Source organism: Leucoraja erinacea, chromosome 9 (genome assembly GCF_028641065.1).
Source record: "Leucoraja erinacea ecotype New England chromosome 9, Leri_hhj_1, whole genome shotgun sequence".
Lineage (NCBI taxonomy): Eukaryota > Metazoa > Chordata > Chondrichthyes > Rajiformes > Rajidae > Leucoraja > Leucoraja erinaceus.
This window is the reverse complement of record NC_073385.1, coordinates 22,244,633-22,266,542: the sequence shown is the minus strand read 5'-3', so window position 1 is coordinate 22,266,542 and position 21,910 is coordinate 22,244,633. Positions and strand designations below refer to the sequence as shown.

General features: G+C 45.6%; 1 protein-coding gene across 1 annotated transcript in view; it reads left to right on the top strand.

Annotated features, from left to right (window-relative positions):
- LOC129700114 (protein kinase C eta type-like) overlaps positions 1-21,910 on the top strand; it is a 197,897-nt gene that overhangs the window by 103,260 nt on the left and 72,727 nt on the right. Inside the window, exons 3-5 of the mRNA XM_055640312.1 lie at positions 16,248-16,422; positions 17,855-17,889; positions 20,548-20,630. Of these exons, the coding sequence (XP_055496287.1) occupies positions 16,248-16,422; positions 17,855-17,889; positions 20,548-20,630 (293 nt within the window). The remainder of the gene's footprint in view (positions 1-16,247; positions 16,423-17,854; positions 17,890-20,547; positions 20,631-21,910) is intronic.

Below are 21,910 nucleotides of genomic sequence, written 5' to 3'. Positions count from 1 at the left end.
CCATTTCTATCATAGAAACATAGAAACAAAGAAAATAGGTGCAGGAGTAGGCCATTCGGCCCTTCGAGCCTGCACCGCCATTCAATATGATCATGGCTGATCATCCAAATCAATATCCCATACCTGCATTCTCTCCATACCCCCTGATCCCTTTAGCCACAAGGGCCACATCTAACTCCCTCTTAAATCCAGCCAATGAACTAGCCTCAACTACCTTCTGTGGCAGAGATTCCACAGATTCACCACTCTTTGTGTAAAAAATGATTTTCTCATCTCGGTCCTAAAAGACTTTCCTCCTATCCTTAAACTGTGACCCCTTGTTCTGGACTTCCCCAACATCGGGAATAATCTTCCTGCATCTAGCCTGTCCAACCCCTTAAGAATTTTGTAAGTTTCTATAAGGTCCCCCCCTCAATCTTCTAAATTCTAGCGAGTACAAGCCGAGTCTATCCAGTCTTTCTTCATATGAAAGTCCTGCCATCCCAGGAATCAGTCTGGTGAACCTTCTCTGTACTCCCTCTAATGCAAGAATGTCTTTCCTCAGATTAGGAGACCAAAACTGTACGCAATACTCCAGGTGTGGTCTCACCAAGACCCTGTACAACTGCAGTAGAACCTCCCTGCTCCTATACTCAAACTTATCTCGACACCATTGATGCTAATTGGAACTTATACTCCACCACACTTCCTGGTGTCGATAACTAGCACCTTCCTCTTGCTGACAAGGGAGAGCTTGTTGTCCTGACACCATGTTACTCCGTCTCATCATTATTCGTTTTCCGGCTCACCATAGGGGTGCACAACCTTTTATCCGAAAGCCTCGGGACCAGACACTTGTCGGATTTCGGACATTTTCGGATTTCAGAATGGAAGATTTTTAGCGTAGATTAGGTAGGTAGCGCGGGCGGCTTGAAAAGTCTGGAGCTGCTGCCTCCTCCCCGGAGACCGGGAGAATCATTGCATAAATGTTAGTCAGTTAGTTTGGAGGGATTTTATGTGGTGGTGGTGGTGTAGGGGTGAAGGGGGAAACTTTAATTCTTAGTCCCCTACCTGGTCGGCGACTCCCAACCTCGCGGAGCTGGGGGCTCCGTCCGGCCGCGGGCTCTACCCCTGGCTGCGCGGCTCCAAATCCAGCGACGCTCCGCGATGTTGTGTGTCGGCGGCCACAGCGCTCCAGAGCTTGCCGCACAGCGACCCGGTAAGGCATTGCCCGCTCCCCGCTGGTATCCCAGCGCTGCGACGTCGCCGACTCCCGACATTCGCGGAGCTGGGGTGTCTGGCCGCGGACCGCGCTGGATTTGGAGCGCCTCGCAGCCAGGGGTAGAGTTGCCGGGGTCGGAGCTACAACCGCCCGGTGGGGCCGCCCGCAGCCCCACCGGCCACAGCACTGCGGAGTTTACTGCACGGCGACCCGGTAAGGCATTGACCGCTCCCCGCCTCTCCGACCAGGTAGGGGACTAAGAATTAAAGTTTACCCCTTCACCCCCCTTCACATAAAAGCCCTCCAAACTAACTGACTAACATTTAAGCAATGATTTACAGATGTTTAAGCGCGTCTCCCGGTCTCCAGGGAGGAGGCAGCCGCTACAGTAGTACAGACCTGGGTTGACCGTGGGTCGTTTTGGGTCAAGTTTGGCGCCAAACGCGAGCTTGGGTGCGCAGACGACATCTGGAAAAAATGGCCGGTTTTCGGAGCTTTTCGGTTTCTGGAACACCGGATAAAAGGTTGTGCACCGTGCCATCTGCAAACATATAGATGGAGTTAGAGCTGAATTTGGCCATGCAGTCATGGGTGTGCAGGGAGCAGAGTAAGGGACTGAGAATTCATCATTATAGGGCACTGGTGTTGAGATTTATTGTGGAAGATATATTGTTCACCTATCCTCGCTGATCAAATATATAGGTTTCACATGGTACTTGAAATCCTTTTGGTGCATTAACTGGAACAGAATTTTCAGAATTGATCCAAGTGGTTGCTAAGAGTTTGCAAAGAAATGTTAGGCTGAAAGAGCAAGGACACCAACCTCAGGTCTCAGTTTGTTACGTGCTCATCAATTCCTCTGTTGAATGAGTGCTTGTTAGCGTTGTGTTTAAAACGGGGACTGAAGTGCCAATGATGACGTTACCTGGATGAAAGATCTAAATACAGGATTTGCAGCGTGTGAAGATTCACACTGATAGTGCGTAGGCTTTTTATTTTGACATTGTTCTAGTGGTTCCAATATTAATAAGGAGCTCCAGCTTTACTCCAAGCAGTTTTCCTGTTGCTGTTGGTGACCAAATATTTGTAAGGGATCAGCAGACCAATCGCACTTTAATGCTGTAGACAGTTGCACCTGAAGAACTGCAGCCGTTCAAGAAGGCAGCGCACCACCATCTTCTCAAGGGTAGTTGTGGATGTGTATTAAATATTGATGCAGCCTGCGAAGCCTGCATCCCTCGATGAATAAAAACAAATGTATTAGCTATACTAATCCTCCGAGAGGGTTTCTTGGTAATTTGACTAAATGTGGTTGTTTTACATTGGGCAAAAATCAAAGAGCTGGAGGAATTCAGTGGGTTAGGCAGCATCTGTGGTACACATTGCTATCCCATGTGTTAGTTTAAGGTTCCCTCTTACTCAGCCGTAGAGTTCATTTCTCTTCGGTTTCCCATTACTGAGGACTCAATGAGGATTGGCTTGGTTACATATTTTTGGTTCATACATGAAACTGAAAATCTTAAAAGTTGAAGTTTTTTTTGCAGATGGAACAAGAATGAAGAAAAATCCATTGTTTGCGAAGGTCTTTTCTTCCATGATAGCTGATTAGCAAAAAAATGTTTCATTTTAACCACTAAGCAAAATTCGTCTCAACAAAATGTACAAATTATACATAAAAATATTTAGTGAATAAATGCAATAGCTCTGTAAATTAGAGATTTCATTCATCATGCGTTAGGCATTTGTCGTGGTCTTTCTGAATTAGATGGGATATTACACTGGAGCAAGCTCCAGGGGAGTTGAGAGATTTGTTTAGGCACGGAAGAGAAGGAATCATTTTGGCCCTTATTTTCATTATTTATTCTTCTGCTGAATCTGTGCTGCCAATTACACCTCCAGCCCTGCTGGAAATGATGCTTAAAATAAGGACCCAGTGTTGAAAAGAAAATGTGTTTACTGGGTGTAAGTTTCCAAATATTCTTTCAACAAACTCACACATTTTGGGAAGTGGGGCATGTGCTGGTGTCTTTTGTAGGCTACCACATAGTATTCTCTAAGAGTAACAACATCATCATCGTCACCATTGAAAACATCAACGGGCACGGTACCTTACAATGCTATGTACGACAGTGATCGCAACTTCAGCTTGTGTGGATGGCCGTTGGCTCGCTAGGAGTTCATCCGCCCTTTGACAGGTCTTGTTTTTGGTCCTGCTGGGGGTCCACAGGCCCCTTCTCATGTGGCAAACCAGGTGGGGAAGATGGATTAGTCACCGACTTTCTGACCATGAAGCAGGTAGCACGGGATTACATGGTACCCGTGGTGGGGGAAACTCCCCCCGACCTGACCATCATCAATCAATCTATAAACCTCTTCTCTAACAAGAACATAATAAATGCTCAAGTGTTCTATCATTCCAAGAACTGGAGAATGTTGTATTTTTCAAACTGCAAAGTGTAATTTGGACTTTCTTTCTGTGCATTGTTAAGGTAAATCAGGCTCTTCATCTCTCTAAAATGTTGTGGATGGGGTGAATGTCTAGGATGATGATGTGATGATAATCATATTGCTTTGTGTAGGAAGGAACTGCAAATGCTCGTTTACACCAATGATGGACACAAAATGCTGGAGTAACTCAGCGAACAGATAGCATCTGTGGAGAAAAGAAATGTGTCATGCTATGGGTTGAGACCCTTCTTCAGCCTTCTTCAGGCTGCGTTGCTCTGAATGGTGTTAAGCAACATGAGAGATGCTGGGTGCTAGATTACAACAGAATACTCTCCATATGCAATTTAGTGGAGAGTATTCCATTATACTTCTCACTTGTGGCCTTCGTAGAGTCTGTTCTCACCTTCTCCATCATGGTCTGGTTTGGCTCAGCCACCAAGCACGACACTTGGAGGCTGCAGCGAATTGTCCGATCAGCAGAGAAAAAGAGTTCCCGCATTCTGGGAACTAGTCGCGGCCTCAGTATGGTCGCCATGGAGAAAATCGATAATCCTGTAGTCGTAGGTGCAGTTGTAGTGGGGTTGCCATGTAATTATGGGTTGTCGAGGTAGTCATAGGTAGTTTTAGTTAATCGCCTTTGCTGACCAGTCATTTTCATTGGCTCATTGGGGAAAAAAAACGTAAGCACAAGTTTTCAGGACGAAGGATAGCCGACCACTAATGTTAAATGCCCAGCTTCACAGCTGTGTATCTCTAGCTTATCAAAAGTTGTCTGACTTCTTGCAAGTGTCTCCACTCCTTCTCCCCTTCTCCCCTCCCCTTTCTCTCCCCTTCTCCCTTCTCCCCTCCCCTTCTCCCCCCCCCTTCTCCCCCCTTCTTCCCCCCCCCCTTCTCTTCCCCCCCTTCCCCCTCCCCCCACTTTTTCCCCCCTTCTCCCCCCTTCTCTCCTCCCCCCACCCCCCTCCCCCTCTTTTAAAGGACTTAGCTTACACTGTGCTAACCATCTTAACCTTCCTGTTCATCGTGGTGTGTGTCTGTATCATCTTGGCTTTGCACTGTGTGAATTTCAAACAGCACTCTTCCCCGCTTTCCCCGGCCCCTGCCATTGCGATGTGTTTGTGTATGTGTGTGTGTTCCACTCTGACAGTCACCATTCCAGTTCCCGGTTTTTCAGGCGAGTGCCGTGAACTTGACAGCCGCCGGCAGTCCGCTGAAAAATCGCCTAAGTGGGACAGGCCCTTGACTGCAGTTGTTATATAACAGCTTGGTTAGGGGTGTAGCCAGTTGTGGACTGCAAGTCTTCAGTGCAATAACTGGGATGATGCCTGCTCTTAGCTCTGTCCAGAGCTCTTATCCATCTCTTTCAATCATGTGAAATGAACTGAAAAAATGGAAAATGGCTCCTATCAGGCTGGGGATCTCAGGGGGAAGCTCTTGAGCTGGATCATCTCTTTGACACTTCAGGGTGAATATGATTGTGAATGGGTTTTTTTGCTATGCCTCTCATGTGCTGGGCATGCCATTGTTAAGATAGAAATATATTTGGAGCCTCTGATTCTTGTTGCATGTTCAATTGTCCATTGGCATTCATGGTTTGATAGGTCTCCAGACCATTAACTTGACCTAATTTAGCATGAAATGTCCCTTTAGTCAAATGTTACTTGGCAGAATGACTTGTTCCTGTGGGATGCAACTTTAGTCAGGACAAATTGTTAGCAAAATGTAACTCTCATAATGGGAGAAAGATTAATTTAATGGAATCGTTGTTGAATTTTTGGGAGAAAATTTATTTTGAAACCAAAATACCAGCAGATGGCAAAGAGTAATCAGGAAAATACAATGGCTGTTGCAGTGAAGGAGTAATATTTAAATATCAAACCAAATACAGTGTTGTATTTGTAAATTATTTGCAGGTTTGGTTTGCAAGTGCGATGCATCAGTAAATAACTGTTGCAGTGCAATTGTGGTGTGGCTGCATCAGTGTCTGATTGCTATACATTAATGAGTACACAGGATGCATCTGGTTTTGTAAATTCAGTTTACTTATAAATGGGGTGGAACATTAGTATGTGCTGCACAAACCAAGACAAGAAGGCTCCATGAAAATGCTCATCCTCAAACATTGTTGAACCCAACTGTGAATGGAAGAAATAAGATTGAATTGTTTCTAAATCTTCAATTCAAAGGACCACTCTACTTGGTATTTTGCAAAGGATCAACTTTCAGTGAAACCATTGCGCAGCTAATTTGATGCACTCCATGTGATCGTCCACTAGCTGAGAAATGGACCGGTACATGTTGATTGCACATACTACCTATACTGCCTGGCCAAGTGGTGGAGTACCATATTGACACAGGAATTTATTCAACAATGTAAAAGCTGCCGCAGATAAGTAGGTAACTGTAACCTACTAAATTACTACTCTTCAGTTTTCATTTAATTATCAGTTAACTGAAGGACTGAGTGATTAATAAAGCTGTTAAACAATGTCACTTCACCTGCGCCCCATGTAGTTGTACGGCCATTTTACTCTTTCCCCTTCCCACCGCCACTTCCATTCTCTTCCACCTATAATCCTCACTCTGGCTTCACATTTCGTACTTCATCAATCATTATGTCATCTCTGGCCTTTGTCCTGCCATCTGCCAATCAACCACCCAACCCCACATCTATATCCACCTATCATTTGCCAGACTTTGTCCTCTCCTGCCCCCCCATCTCATCCAGCTTTCTCCCACTTACTACAATCATTCTGTCGAAGGGTCCTGACCTGGAGTGTCACCTATCCATGTCCTCAAGACATGCTGCCTGGCCCGCGGAGTTACTCCAGCACTAGGTCATCTTTTTTTTGTAAATCAGCATCTGAGAACTAAAAGGGACCCGACGTGCCACGCCGCCGAGCACTGAGGAGCCACTGAGAACTTAGAGCGACCTGGTGGAGGGGCCTGCAAGAACCAAGAGGGATTCAGTGACATGTGGCCACATGCAGCAGCAGGGCCTAGTTCACCGCTGTGAGAAGCTACTGAGAACCTTTGAAACTTGACGGCGACTGAAACGCGGCCACTCTTTGTGTACTGCCTAGTCTGTTGTATGATTTTTCCAGATTGTATGCAAAAACAAAGAATTGCACTGTACTTAGGTATATGTGGCCATAAAGTATCATTGAATCATTATATCTTTCCCTCACCAAAGGAATGTTTGGTAATCCTAAATTTCCGCCAGAATATTTCAGCTCCAGACCTTATCACAGCCTTATTAAGAGAAGTTGTTCTTGACATCATAAGAGTTCTTGACCAAATGGTGTGTAAACAAAACCTGAAGATTCTGAGGTCAGTAGAAGTCAAATATCGGGTGGTTATCGGTAGGCCGATTATCCCAGGTCTAAGCCATTTGTGGTTGTGCCTCCAACCCAGCCATCTACAATTGCTTTATTATTGAGCTTCATTCACAAATGGGCAGTTTGCTAACAGTGATCAACTGTATATTCACAACTCCTGTAATAATGAAGTAGTTATGCCAGCTTGTGATAGGATCTTTATGACATAAAGGTTTGATCTGGCATCCAACAGGCATCTTTTGCTCCACCTAAATATATGGCAGTATCCATCGTGAACAAACGAGAACCTATCAATTCCTGGGATCTTCATTTCACTGCAGTTATCAAGATCCCAGGAATCAACATGATGGGAGTCAGCACTGACCTAGACATTTACCGGAGAAAAAACAGTTGTTATTAGCTACGCTACTTGTAATGGATGCAAGACGGGGGCAGAGGCTGGGCTAATCCAGCCGAGTTTGGGCATCGCATTACAACCTTGCCTGGAGCACTGTCTATGGTGCAAGGGCTTTATGAAGTTCCAAGCTTCTGCCCTGACAAAGCGTGGAACTTCACAAACACCCCTCCACCATAGACAGTGATCCAGGCAATGTTGTGATGTAATTTGCCTGGATTGGCCCAGCTGAATCAATGCTCAAGGGACTCGGCACAAATACTATTCAACACCATTCTGGCAGGGCTGACCTTAATCCGATTGGACCAATTGCTCCCAATTGGGCCCCACACCCGCCCCTCCAGTCGCCGTGCTTCACACACACAGCCCCGGCTCCACCCCTCTCTCTCCCTGGGGAAACGCGGTGAACAATACAGGGAGGGCTGGGCTGGGGGTTGGAGCAATGTTTACAAACCTCGGCCTCAGCTCACACCCGTCCACACGGACCCCGGCATCTGCTCCCACCGCCGGACCTCTCCCTCCCCTCTCTTCTTCCCTTCCCTCCCATCTCTCCTTCCCCCCCTCCCCGGGGAAACGCGGTGAACAATACAGGGAGGCTGGGCAGGGAGTTCAACGTTTTCAAACCTCGGCCTCAGCTCACACCCGTCCCTTCACGGACCCCGGCATCCTCTCTCCACCGCCGGACTCTCTCTTCCCTCCCTCTCTTCTTTCTTCCCTTCCCTCCCATCTCTCCTTCCTTCCCCTCCTTCCTCTCCTCACTTTTCCCTTTTCTCTCCTTCCCTCCCTCCCTTCTTTCTCTCCCTCACCTTCCTACTCTCCTTCCCCTTCTCTCCTTCCTTCCCTCCCTTCTCTCCTTTCCTCCCACACCTAACTCCCCACTCTAACAGAACAGACTTCTAACTCCACACACCCATCACACATCACACATACACAACACGCACAGACAACACACACACACACACACACACACACACACACACACACACACACACACACACACACACACACACACACACACACACACACACACACACACACACACACACACACACACACACACAGTAGCTTAAATCTGTTTGGTCCATTATCTCACAGGCACTTTTTAAGCGCGCATTTTGATTGCTTTCCAATCTACCATAGAGATATAAAGTCTATAATAGACTTTATTTGTATTTCTATTGTGTGTGTGTGAACCAATAACACCTTCATTTTACAAATCCTCCTGACAACACAGCCCATCCTCGCATTCCTTCCTAATCCCTGAGTCCATAAGGCCTTGAGAAACTGCCATCCCTCAAATGTCTGCAACTGAGGCATCAAGTCCACCAGACAAGGGCAACAAATGTGGTCTTGCTATTGTTTCCCACAGCACAAAACCTACTTTATTCAACAAATGCGTATCTAACAACTAATGTAGCATGGTCCGAATGGAAAAACAACCCAATATTTCAAATCTGGATCAGCATCTGACTTGTAAATTGTGACATAAATGAAGTAGCAACCATGACATGTTTCCATTTTACAAATCAGATGCTGTGTAACTTGCAAACCGTAGCATTCACAGCATTTTCTGGTAGTGAATAAAAGTATAGGACTTGCAAATTTGAATGACGATCTTTCTCAGAAACGTGTTTGGGTATTAAAAACAAACTGCTGGAGAAACTCAGTGGGTCATCTGAGGAGGGAAATGGACAGACAACGTTTCAGATCAGATCGATGTTGGGTCCTGTAAGGATGATGTAGCCAAGCCACACAACACTGGGAATATACCTTATCTTCAGACTGGCCTCTGCTCTACATATTGGGGTGGGATGTGTTCATTTCACGATTTAGGTTTTTACTTTAGCCTTTAGAAATACAACGTGGAAACATGCCCTTTGGCCCACAATTTACTATTTTTCACCCAAGCCAATTAACCTACAAACCTATATGTCCGGAGTGTGCGAGGAAACCAGAGCACCCAGAGAAAACCCACGCGGTCACAGGGTGAATGCACAAACTCTATGTACATTTTCTATGTGTACTATGGCAGGTCGAGAGGCAAATCATCATCACATTGTCAAGGAGAATTATCAGTTGCTGTTAAATGGTGAGGCATTGTTCACATTCACTTCTTTCTCTCCCAATCCATAAGCACCTGATCCATGGGATCGGCGTGTTGCTTTTAAATCAGTAAGGTGAGAGGGGAAAGAAGGGCAAATATTTCACACAGAGGGGGGATATATGGAATGAGCTGCCAGAGGAGGTGGTAGAGGCAGATACTATAAGAATATTTAAAAGACATTTGGGTAGGTACATGGACAGGAAAGGTTTAGAGGGATATGTTTTAAATTTGCGTAGGTAGGACTTGTAAAGCTGGGGCAACTTGGTCGGCATTGGCAAGTTGGGCCGAAGGGCCTGTTTACGCATTTCTGAAACTATGACTCTATAACTATGATATTTATTTGCAGTGTTCAAGGATTGAACTATGAGGAGAGACTGGAAAAACTAGATCCATTAGTTGCCAGAGGGGGATTGATGAGTGAAATCTTGAAGGTGCCGAAGAATGACAGAGACAGAACAGATAGTAGAAGATGCACAGCGCTAATTCAAAGCTGGAGAACAAGGGAGAAAAACTGAAAATGGTTGAAAACTAATTTAAGTCCAATTAAAATTGCAAGGTTGTGATCAATGCTTAGAATAGTTTCCAAATACACAAGCATATTTAGCATCCATTTGGATGAAATGATGTGGAACTATGTTTCGTTAAAGGATAAGAAAATCTCAACCTCACTTGTATTAAGCTTGTAAGAGTCCCCGTACCTATTGCACCCTGTTTTAAAATATGCTCTGCTGCTCTATTATGCCGAACAAGAGGCGGAGATGGTTATTTTATCCACCTAATGGCTTATTACGACATTGAGGTTTGCAGGTGCACTCACACATATTGTAATTCCTACCAAACTGAAGGTAATTTGAAACTAGGTGTGGCCACTTTTGATCACTGAAACCACGGCTGATCTATTCACAAACTGCTACCTTTCTCATTAATTTCTGTGTTTTGTATTTCAACCTTGATATTTGGAGGGTTTAGTTTAGCCTGTAGATACAGCATGGAAACAGGCCTTTCAGCCCATCCAATCCATGCCGACCAGAGGTCCCTGTAAACTAGTGCTATCCTACTGTACAATGTACAATTTTTAACAAAGCCAATTAACCTGCAAACCTGTACGTCTTTGGAGTGTGGGAGGAAACCAGAACGCCTGGGGAAAACCCACGCGGTCATGGGGAGAATGTACAAACTCCGTGCAGACAGCATCCATAATCAGGATCGAAGCTGGGTCTCTGGCGCTGTAAGACAGCAACTCTACCACTGCGCTACCATGCCGCCCTTCAAAAAGAGCGTGACCATCCAGTAGGGAGGTGATTCAGGGATGCTTGTGTGCTAAACCTGTGCTTAACCCAGTGTAGTGTGGATCATCTATGTGAAGTGGAAAACTTTCTGGAGTATTGCGGCACCTGCTAGCGCACGCCGATATCGAACCCGGCGTTCGGAAGCCGCGGTCACGTGACACGGGAGGGACTGCTTGTTTTGCGTGGTTTTTCACTTGCATGCGTTAGTTCAGCGCTGACCACCGTTGTGGGCAGACGTGTCTGGAGAACCTGTATACTGGATATCGAACTTTTGAATGAAGATCTGTTGAAAACTCCAGTAGTCGTTTCTCAGACCACTAAAGTATGTTTGGTTTATTGGTTGGGGATTTCAACCTTTGCTTTCACGGTCATGGTTATGTAGATAATTTTCCCTGCATTTTGACATTCAAGATTAGTATTATATTAGTTGACTTTATGTCATTGCTTCTCTGAACAGCACTTTATTTAAGAGGAATAACACAGTTCTTAAGTATTTAGCACCATTTATAGTCAGTTGATCATATTATAATTATTTTAATAAAGGTTATGCTGCAAGTAGGAAATTGGGAAGCTTCTCGCAGAGTTCCATTTTATGGAATGCAGGAAGCCTTGCTTCTACTGCACTTCATTTATTAACCAATTTTATAGAATACGCGTTATTAATAGGTAACATGGTGTAGCATCTATAAACTTTGCAACATTTACTGTGAGTTTTTAATCTCAGTTGATAATGTGCCAATCCACCTTTATTTTTAAAATTGTGTCATCTGCTCACTGATGTGGAACAGCAAAGGCAGATGGTGAAAATAATTGGAGCAAATCATAAAATATGAAAGGGTGAATTTTCCCAACATGATCATGCTTTTGAATTCTGAGAAAGTAGATCACTCCCCTTCAGATATTTGTCAGTACACCTTAACAAAATCTTCATAATTTTATATAGTTCATACATGAGTACAGCTTTATGCCATGACCATTTTTTCCCCCCAGTTCATTTCTTGTGGTGGGTCACATCTGAAATTCTTGTTTCTCATATAAATTGACTGGAATTTGGAAAGTGGTTTAAATATCAATTCAGATGTCTTGATTTCGAGCAAAGGAAGGGGGTTTAATTTGTTCAGTCACACTTGTGCTTTTATTCAGAGCTGTATTTCTGTTATTGTTCTTGAAGATTTCAGGCTCTGTCAAGTTTATACTGCTCGTCAGTTTTTCCTTGCTTTGTAGTTGGCAGGTATGATGGCAATACCACCAGGCGATGGTGAAAATCTTCCACTGATTTTAGTAGATCAATTTAACAGCCCACTTGAATGCTGGGATAGCCCGTTGTCATGGCAATTGCTTCCTTTTACATTCTATCCATTCAAAGAAATTCTGAGATGTACTAGCAAACTCAAATGGCCAAATTACCTATTCCCTTTGTTGCTCCCATGTCTTCTGTACAAAACAGGACTTGGGCTGCTGTCTCAGTGATTCAATTATATTTTATTTTCACATATACCTAGAAACAGTGAAATGCTTTATTTTGCATACAACTCGGTAAAATCATAGAGCAGTCCTCACCTACGCAGTACACAAGAGTCGCCACGTTTCTGGTGCCGGCAAAGAGTACTAGTAAATTTCCACAAGTGGGAGAGTCTAGGACCAGAGGCCATAGCCTCAGAATAAGAGGATATACCTTTAGAAAGATGAGAAGGAATGTCTTCAGTCAGAGGGTGGTGAATCTGTGGAATTCATTGCCAGCTGTGGAGGTCAAGTCAATTAATATTTTTAAGGTGGAGATTGTCAGATTCTTAATTAGTATGGGTGTCAAGGGTTATGGGGAGAAGACAGGAGAACGGGGTTGAGAGGGAAAGATAGATCAGCCATGATTGAATGGCGGAGTAGACTTGATAGGCTGAATGGCCTAATTCTGCTCCTAGAACCTTTGAATTTATGAATTAATGAACAGAAGGTCACCGAACTAGAGAGTCTGGGGGACTGTTAGAACTATATTGTTTAACAGTATAACATAATAACTAGGTTACACAAAAAAGCTGGAGAAACTCAGCGGGTGCAGCAGCATCTATGGAGCGAAGGAAATAGGCAACGTTTCGGGCCGAAACCCTTCTTCAGACTGATCGGGGGCGGGGGTGGGTACCTGGGGACAAGAAAGGGAAAAGGAGGAGTAGCCAGAAGGCTGGTGGGGAATCAGACTGCGCCTTCCTCCCTCGGAAGGGGACCCGTTGAGTTTGCATAAGGACCGAACAGGTCCACGGACGAATTCGATGTTCATGCCCACCGCTCTCTCCCATCTGGACTCCCCAAAGGGGGAATATGAGGTGCTGTTCCTCCAATTTTCGGTTCTGCCGCTGTGGCCATGGAGATAGTCCCAGGACAGAGGGTCGGGAGGCGGAGTGGGAATTGGGGGAGTTGACCTCCCTGTGTGCCTGGGTCCTGGAGGTCAGCACCGCCATTGCCCCGGTACCGAGATGGGAGGGAATACAACGAATCTGAGCACAGGATCGCTCCAGGGCTTGGTCCTCAGCCCCCTATAGTACTCTCTGTACACACATGACTGTGTGGCTAGTTCAGGACGCAATAGATTAGGTTGGATGACACTGTGGTGGTGGGCTTGATCTCAGACAATGATGAGAGGGCCTTGACCGGAGAGGAGGGGGGAGGTAAAGGTGCCAAGAGAACAGCCTCCTCTGCGGTTGCATCAAAAAAAAGTGCCCGGGGAGGGGGTGGACTTTAGGAGGGACATCATCCGAGGACGTACACTCCATTGATAAATGGGGAGTTGTGGATAGGGTGAAGTTTTAAATTTGCGGAGTCCAGATCTGGGGGGAGATGACATGGTCATGTGGCGAGCAGTGGTGAGCAAGGCAAGGCAGCGCCTTTACCACCTCAGGCAATTGCGGAAATTCAGAGTGTCTTGAGGATGTGACTACGCAGCAGGGGTGGAAAGCATGAGGACTAGGGGAACATTACAATCTTGTTCGCGGAATTGCTCTGGGAAGGACAAGAAGGCTCTGCAGTGTTGCGTTCGGTATGGAACGAGACTATGGTGCGAGCCTCATTTATGGTGCAGGAACTATACAACGTTCCCTGAATACTCCAGAGCAAATAAAATCATTAGAGACCTCTTCCACCCCTGCAACAGACTGAACAGCCGCTGCGGTCAGGAAAAGTGAGTCCGTTGCCATGCAGTGAGAACGGAGAGGTTTGAGACTATATTTTTTCCCAGAGGCAATTCGGACTGTAAAGCCAGCAAAGACCAAGGACTATTTGTACAGAACGTTTTTTCCTTACATAATTATTTTAAAATGATTAGTGTGATTGCTTTTAGAATTTGTTTGGTTGTTTTGTTGTTCCGCGAGCATTGCCACTTTCATTTCACTGCACATCTCGTATGTGTATGTGACAAATAAACTTGACTTGACTCTCCCAAGCATCTAAAGGCCTCTTTAGGAAACTTGGAACTTTCTTCCCCACCATTTGAAATATTGTTCATTGATCATTAATTAAGATTGCCTGAGCAATGCTTTCACTGCACCTTTGGGTGCATGTGACAAATAAAATTGACTTTGACTGGCTTTATAAAGGGTACTCTATTACAATCAGAGAACTGAATAAGGTTTATAACTGAAGAAGAATGCTCAATGCTGATCGAGAGGTGGCATCATTGGTATCGTGGGCCAGCATTTATTGCTCATCCCTAATTTCCCTTGAGTGTTGGTAAGACCATAGACATAGGAGCAGAATTAAGCCATTCAACCCATCACGTCTACTCCCCCATTCAATCGTGGCTGATCAATTTTTCACCCCATTCTCCTGCCTTCTCCCCATAACCATTAACATAGAAACATAGAAACATAGAAGTTAGGTGCAGGAGTAGGCCATTCGGCCCTTCGAGCCTGCACCGCCATTCAATATGATCATGGCTGATCATCCAACTCAGTATCCCGTACCTGCCTTCTCTCCATACCCCCTGATCCCCTTAGCCACACGGGCCACATCTAACTCCCTCTTAATATAGCCAGCCTGAACTGGCCTCAACTACCCTCTGTGGCAGAGAGTTCCAGAGATTCACCACTCTCTGTGTGAAAAATAGTGTTAACCCCCCTACCCTAATCACGAACATCTGAATTTGCGTCTTAAAAATATCAAATACCTGCCACAACGGTCTGTGGCAATGAATTCCACAGAATCGACACCCTCTGCCTAAAGAAATTCCTCCTCATCTCCATTCTGAAGATATGTTCTTTTATTCTTTATTTTAGGGGAGATTATGTGGTCAGCACGGACTAGAAGGGTCGAGATGGCCTGTTTCCGTGCTGTAATTGTTATATGGTTATATGGTTATTCTGAGGCTGTGCCCTCTGGTTATAGACTCTACTATTACTGGAATCATCCTTTCAACATATACGCCATCTCCACCTTGTATTATCAGATAGGTTTCAATGAGATACACCCTCCTCCTCCCAAATCCCAGTGGGTACAGGCTGCAAGAAGGTAGTGAGCCACCTTCTTGGAGAGTAGTTCGCCCATAATGTTTTGGGAGGCAAATTCCAGGATTTAGACCCAGCAAAGCTGAAGGTAGAGCAATATTTTCTAAGGCATGATATAGAGAGCATGCTGACCGGTTGCATCGTGGCTTGGTTCGGCAATTTGAGCACCCTGGAGAGGAAAAGACTACAAAAAGTAGTAAACACCGCCCAGTCCATCATCGGCTCTGACCTTCCTTCCATCGAGGGGATCTATCGCAGTCGCTGCCTCAAAAAGGCTGGCAGTATCATCAAAGACCCACACCATCCTGGCCACACACTCATCTCCCTGCTACCTTCAGGTAGAAGGTACAGGAGCCTGAAGACTGCAACAACCAGGTTCAGGAATAGCTACTTCCCCACAGCCATCAGGCACTTAAACCTGGCTCGGACAAAACTCTGGTTATTAATAACCCATTATCTGTTATTTGCACTTTATCAGTTTATTTATTCATGTGTGTATATATTTATATTATGGTATATGGACACACTGATCTGTTTTGTAGTAAATGCCCACTATGTTCCATGTGCTGAAGCAAAGCAAGAATTTCATTGTCCTATCAGGGACACATGGCAATAAACTCACTTGAACTGGAACTTGAACTTGCGATTTGAAGGAGAAGTAGCTCTTGTCCTTGGTGGCAGATGGGATTATTGAAGGCAAATAATTCCAAGATTTGAAGGGTCCTAACCCAAAACGTCATCTATCCATGTCTACCAGTGATGCTGCCTGACTCGCGAGTTACCCCAGAACATTTTGTGTGTGTTTTATTTAATCCCAAGGTCTGCAGGATGACCTTTATACTGGGTAGCAGTGATGGTTCAGCAAGTCTGATTTAAATCCCCTTCTGTGCTGGACACAAGCAAGCATGGTGTTGCTGACCAGAATGTTGCTCTTGATTCAGGGGATTTGGTGATGCTTTTATCTTGTACTTTCTGTTTCATAGAGCCTGAAGAACAAGTGAAGCACAATGTACCTGAAAGGGCATTCAAGGAACGCATCGTTTCCAGGAAACGGCAAGGTGCGATGCGGCGAAAGATTCACCAGGTCAACAACCACAAGTTCATGGCTACCTATCTGCGCCAGCCCACGTACTGCTCCCACTGCAGGGAATTCATCTGGTAAGAAGCTTCTGTTAAAACCGAGAGGAGAAGAAAATTTTTCACACAATTTATAGAAACATACAAAATTCTTAAGGGGTTGGACAGGCTAGATGCAGGAAGATTGTTCCCGATGTTAGGGAAGTCCAGGACAAGGGGTCACAGCTTAAGGATAAGGGGGGAATCCTTTAAAACCGAAATGAGAAGAACTTTTTTCACACAGAGAGTGGTGAATCTCTGGAACTCTCTGCCACAGAGGGTAGTTGAGGCCAGTTCATTGGCTATATTTAAGAGGGAGTTAGATGTGGCCCTTGTGGCTAAGGGGATTAGGGGGTATGGAGAGAAGGCAGGTACGGGATACTGAGTTGGATGATCAGCCGTGATCATATTGAATGGCGGTGCAGGCTCGAAGGGCCGAATGGCCTACTCCTGCACCTAATTTCTATGTTTCTATGTGTTTAGCTACTGGTCATAGAGAATTATGTCAGCGTGGAAACAGGCCCTTTGGCCCAATTCTTAGATTCCTATTTAAACTTTTCCCCTTCACCTTAAACCTATAGTGTTAAAGTTGTCACTTCCCATTTGTTTAGAAGTTATAACCTGCGCATGTACCAGGATCTCTCTGTATCTGGGACATGTCTTCAAATAAAAAGGTGCTTTTATAGTAAAGTACAACTGTGTTCCACCTCTTGGGGCAGTGGCACAGTGGTAGAGTTGCTGCCTTACAGCGCCAGAGATCTGGGTTCAATCTTGACTGAGGGTGCTGTCTGTATGGACTTTGCATGTTCTCCCTGTGACCGCATGGGCTTCCACCGGGCACTCCAGTGTCCTTGCACACCCCGATGACATGCACGTTTGTAGGTTCATTGGCTTCTGTAAATTGCCTCTAGTATGGAGGATGTGAAACATCGAACTAGTGATCAATGGTCAGTCAGTGTGGATTCTGTGGGTTGAAGGGCCCGTTTCCATGCTGTATCTCTAAAAAAACACTTAATTTCAGGCTCTTGTTCATGTAAAGACTGCAAAGAGAGCCCTGTTGGTGAAACACATTTGCTGCGGTATTTCTTTGAATAGCAAAAGGAGTTTGCCTTGTGCATCTGAGTACTTAAGAATGAAGCTTCCTTAAAATAAATGTATTGTCTCTATTTATTTATTCTGAGAACTAAGAGCTGAAATATTGACTGGGGAGGGTGCTGCAGAAAGGCAATCCCCAGATTACCATATTGCCAAGGTAATGTGGCAGACAAGAGAGAACAGACATTAGGAGTTATTTCTTTGTATGGTGCATAATCAATGTATGAGCAGACTGGCAGGCAGGGTGGTTGACAGGAGGGAGCTAGATGCCGATAGAGCTGTGATCATGTGAGGGAAGTAGAGAGATGAGGGGAAATGGACTGACAACTGGTCTCCGTCCCAATCTAACCAGTGATTTCTATTTCTGTGTAATCCACAGGGGAATCTTTGGCAAACAAGGATACCAATGTCAAGGTAATCAATCATTCTTTAATCTAATGAGACAAATTGCATAAATTGTAATAAATTGCATTGGATCTGGAATGGAATTTGTCAAAAACACAGCCTCCTAATGTTGATATAGAGCCACCAAACACCACACAGAGCCATGGACCTGCAGTCTTCCCGAACCCACCACACAAACCACACAACTGCATCCAACTGCACTACACAGCTCACCCCCGACCCCACCATGCCACTCACCTGACTGCACCACACAGCCCCTTACCATGGAACACAACACTAATGCCCCTGTCCCACTTAGGAAACCTGAACGGAAACCTCTGGAGACTTTGCGCCCCACCCAAGGTTTCTGTGCGGTTCCTGGAGGTTCCCGGATGTTTTTGTCAGTCTCCCTACCTGCTTCCACTACCTGCAACCTCCGGCAACCACCTGCCACCTCCGGGAACCGCACGGAAATCTTGGGTGGGGCGCAAAGTCTCCAGAGGTGTCCGTTCAGGTTTCCTAAGTGGGACAGGGGCATAAAAGAGTGGCACAGTGGTTCAGGCTGGTAGAGCAGCATCCTCACAACACCTGAGACGTGGGTTCAATCCTGTCCTCGGCTACTGTGTGTGTGGAGTTAACAGATTTTCACTGTGACTGTGGGTTTCTTCCACGTGATCTGGTCTCCTTCCACATTCCACAGACGTGTGATTTTGTGTATTCATTGGCCTCTGTGAATTGCGGCTAATGTGTAAGGAGTGGATTGGAACGTGTGATAACATAGAGCTTGTATGAGCGGGTGATCAACGGTTGGTGTGGACTTGTGGGTTGAAAGGCCTGTTTCCATGCTGTATTTTCAATCGGAAAAAAAAGAACTCTCTAAGTCCCAATGTATAGTCCTGTAAATGTGCTATGCAGCCCACTCAGTCACAATATACAGCCCAGCATACTCAAACACTGTACACAGCTCAGTGATGCATTTCGTTGTCTCTGTACTGTACACTGACAATGACAATTAAAATTGAATCTGAAATTGAATCTGAATCTGAATCTGAGTGATAGTACCAGTAATGGTAGTCCCCACAGTAACATACAGCCCCAACTACCTCCCCCCCCCCCCCCCCCCCCCCCCCCCCCCCCCCCCCCCCCCCCCCCCCCCCACAACAACCACGCACATAGCTTTCTGACCATGATACACTGCCATATAACATCATCACATGGCCACCCACCATAAAACATGGTTTCCCAAGTACAGTACACAGCACCACACCTCCCCCTCCCACTGTACCTAAAGCCCGTCATATAAACGTATGGTATACTAGACCCCAGTGATCCCCACCTTCCTGGGGATCTCCATGATGTGAACTAACTTGGTCTGTAACGGAAAGGGTTTATTAAGTGGACAGAAGTATCGACATTAAGATGCCCTCAAAGATTATTTGGGAAACAGTAACATTTGCACCAATGTGTGGGAATCCTTAGCCCATAACTGTTCGATACAGAGAGGGAGCATTCAGAATGGCACTGCAAACCTCGAGTTCATCATCCATGATACACAGAAAGCTTAACACCAACAGCAGAAACAGAATTTCTTGCCTCAACTGTGGTGGAACCCTCCATTCCCACATTGACGTCAGCTATCTCAATCACCATGGGACCAGAGTGGAAGCAGGTAATACCCCTGTCCCACTTAGGAAACCTGAACGGAAACCTCTGGAGACTTTGCGCCCCACCCAAGGTTTCCGTGCGGTTCCCGGAGGTTTTTGACAGTCGAAAGTGGTTTCCACTTCTTCTATGTTCCGGCGATTATTTCAAAAAATTAAAAACCGGCCGCGACTAAAAATAGGTTGCCGTTTTAAAAATCGGTAATTTTTTAGTCGAAGCCGTTTGCGATGCTAGTTGCAGGTGGTTGCCGGAGGTTGCAGGTGGTGGAAGAAGGTCTTACCTTCCACTAGCTGCAACCTCCGGCAACCTCTGGGCGGGAGAGAGGGTGTGGTCATTGGGGCAGGCATTGGGGAAAAACATCCGTGTTAACCTGCATCTAAGCAGATTTTCAACTTTACTGCCAGATTTGAGAATCAACTAACCCTCTATTCATCCCAATCGGATCATCGGATTTGGAATCTGGATTCTCATCCATTTTTACTGGTTGGACCCTTTGTCTCGAACTCCAGCAGCCGGTGTAAAGAACATTCATTAGGTGCAATTTAATGAACTCTGCTGACTGGGACATATCCTTGTGAAGAGTCGCATGGGAGTTAAGAAACATCTGCATTACATTTGAACAAAGTCAATTGATTAAATTTTTTTTTTAAATGTAATCAATTTAATTATTTTTTTAAAAGAAACCATTTGCTTTTTTAAATTCCTAGCCTGCAGTTTTTTTTGCTGACAGTATTTCCTCAAGTGTTTGAAGGTAGACTTTACCTGACCACAAAAGCCAAATACGAGGAACAAACAAACTCACGTCATGCTCATTCCTGGTTCGCTAGGCTGAGATGTGATTCTTCGAAAACATTACTGCTCCCGCAAACCAAAGTGCTTTGTGAGCTTAACCATTTCAGTGTTTTGCATAATAAAAGCTACAAAAATTAGTAAGAAATATGATGCGCTCACAGAATTTTGCTCCGCAACGCTGTGAATAGAATGGGCAGTGTGCTTTATTAATCCTGGCTCCTGTTTGGTTCGCAGTTTGTACATGTGTGGTTCACAAACGCTGCCACCAGCTAATTGTCACAGCATGCCCCAGAATAAAGAAGGCCAAGAAAGCAGAGGTAAGTGCAGGCCTGAGTGCATGTGTTCAGTGAAATGTGGTCAGATGTGGCTGAGTGACTATATATGTGTAGTTCTCTCACTGGTAGTAGTATATATCTATGTAGTTTCCTCACTAGTTCACACACAAAGGAAAAGTTAAATTTGAATAAGTAAATAAAGTTGATTTATGAAGAAGTTAAGGTAAGTAAAGAAAACCAATGATTAGTTTCCTGTTTAAAATCCCAACAGGGTCACAAATATCCTATAGGGGAACAAATATCCTATAGGGGAAGAAATCTGGAAACACAAGAGTCTGCCGATGATGAAATCTGGTGCAAAAAACAAACTGCTGGGGGAATTCAGCATGCCAAGCAGCACCTCTGGATAATTTTGGTCCAGTGGTATTGAGGGTGTCTTGCCCGTGTGCGGACGTGGCGCCGATGGATGAAGTAAAGAAGTGGAAGCCAAATAACCGAATGGAAACGAGGCCGAAACGGCAAATAACCGAATGGAAACAAAGCCAAAACGGCAACTAACCGAAAATGTGGAACGCCTAAAAGCCAACTAACTGAAAGGTTGCGTGGCCTAAAAGCAGACTCACCGAATGGCCGCTCTGCCAAAACGCCACCTACCCAAAAGGCGGCGTCGCCTACAGGCCAACGGACCGACTGCCGCTCAACAGAAAAGTCAAATAATGGACAGGACGTTGCCAGGGGGCGGGATTTGTTAGCGATTGGTCCAGACCCCCGCGTCCATCACATCACTGTGGAGGGATGAACATTGTCCCACACCTCCGCTCCACCCGACCCATAGCCAGCTGGTGGAGGTGGGAGAGTGGGGGCTGTCCCGAGGGATGCGCACCTTCGGCCCCTTACAACTTTGTGCTTGGGTTCAGATTGCTCAGTCACCTATGGCTTGTGTGGGAAAATTACCCCAATACTCCCATCTCCCCCCACTCTCTCTCCCTTCTCTCTCTCTCTCTCTTCTCCCTTCGCTCTCACCCCCTCCCCTCCCTCTCTCCCTCCCTCTCTCTCTCCTTCTCTCTCTCCTCCCCCTCTCTCCCCTTCTCTCTTTCTCTCCCCTATTCTATCTCTCCCCCCTCTCCCCTCTCTCTCTCTCCCTGCGCTCTCTTCCCCTCTCCCTCCTCCTCTCTCCCCCCTCTCTCTCTCCCCCCTCTCTCTCTCCCCCCTCTTTCCCTTCTCTCTCTCCCCCTTCTCTCTCTCTCTCCCCCTCCTCTCCCTCTCCCTTCTCTCTCACCCCTTCTCTCTTTATCTCCCCTCTTCTCGCTCTCCCCTCTCTC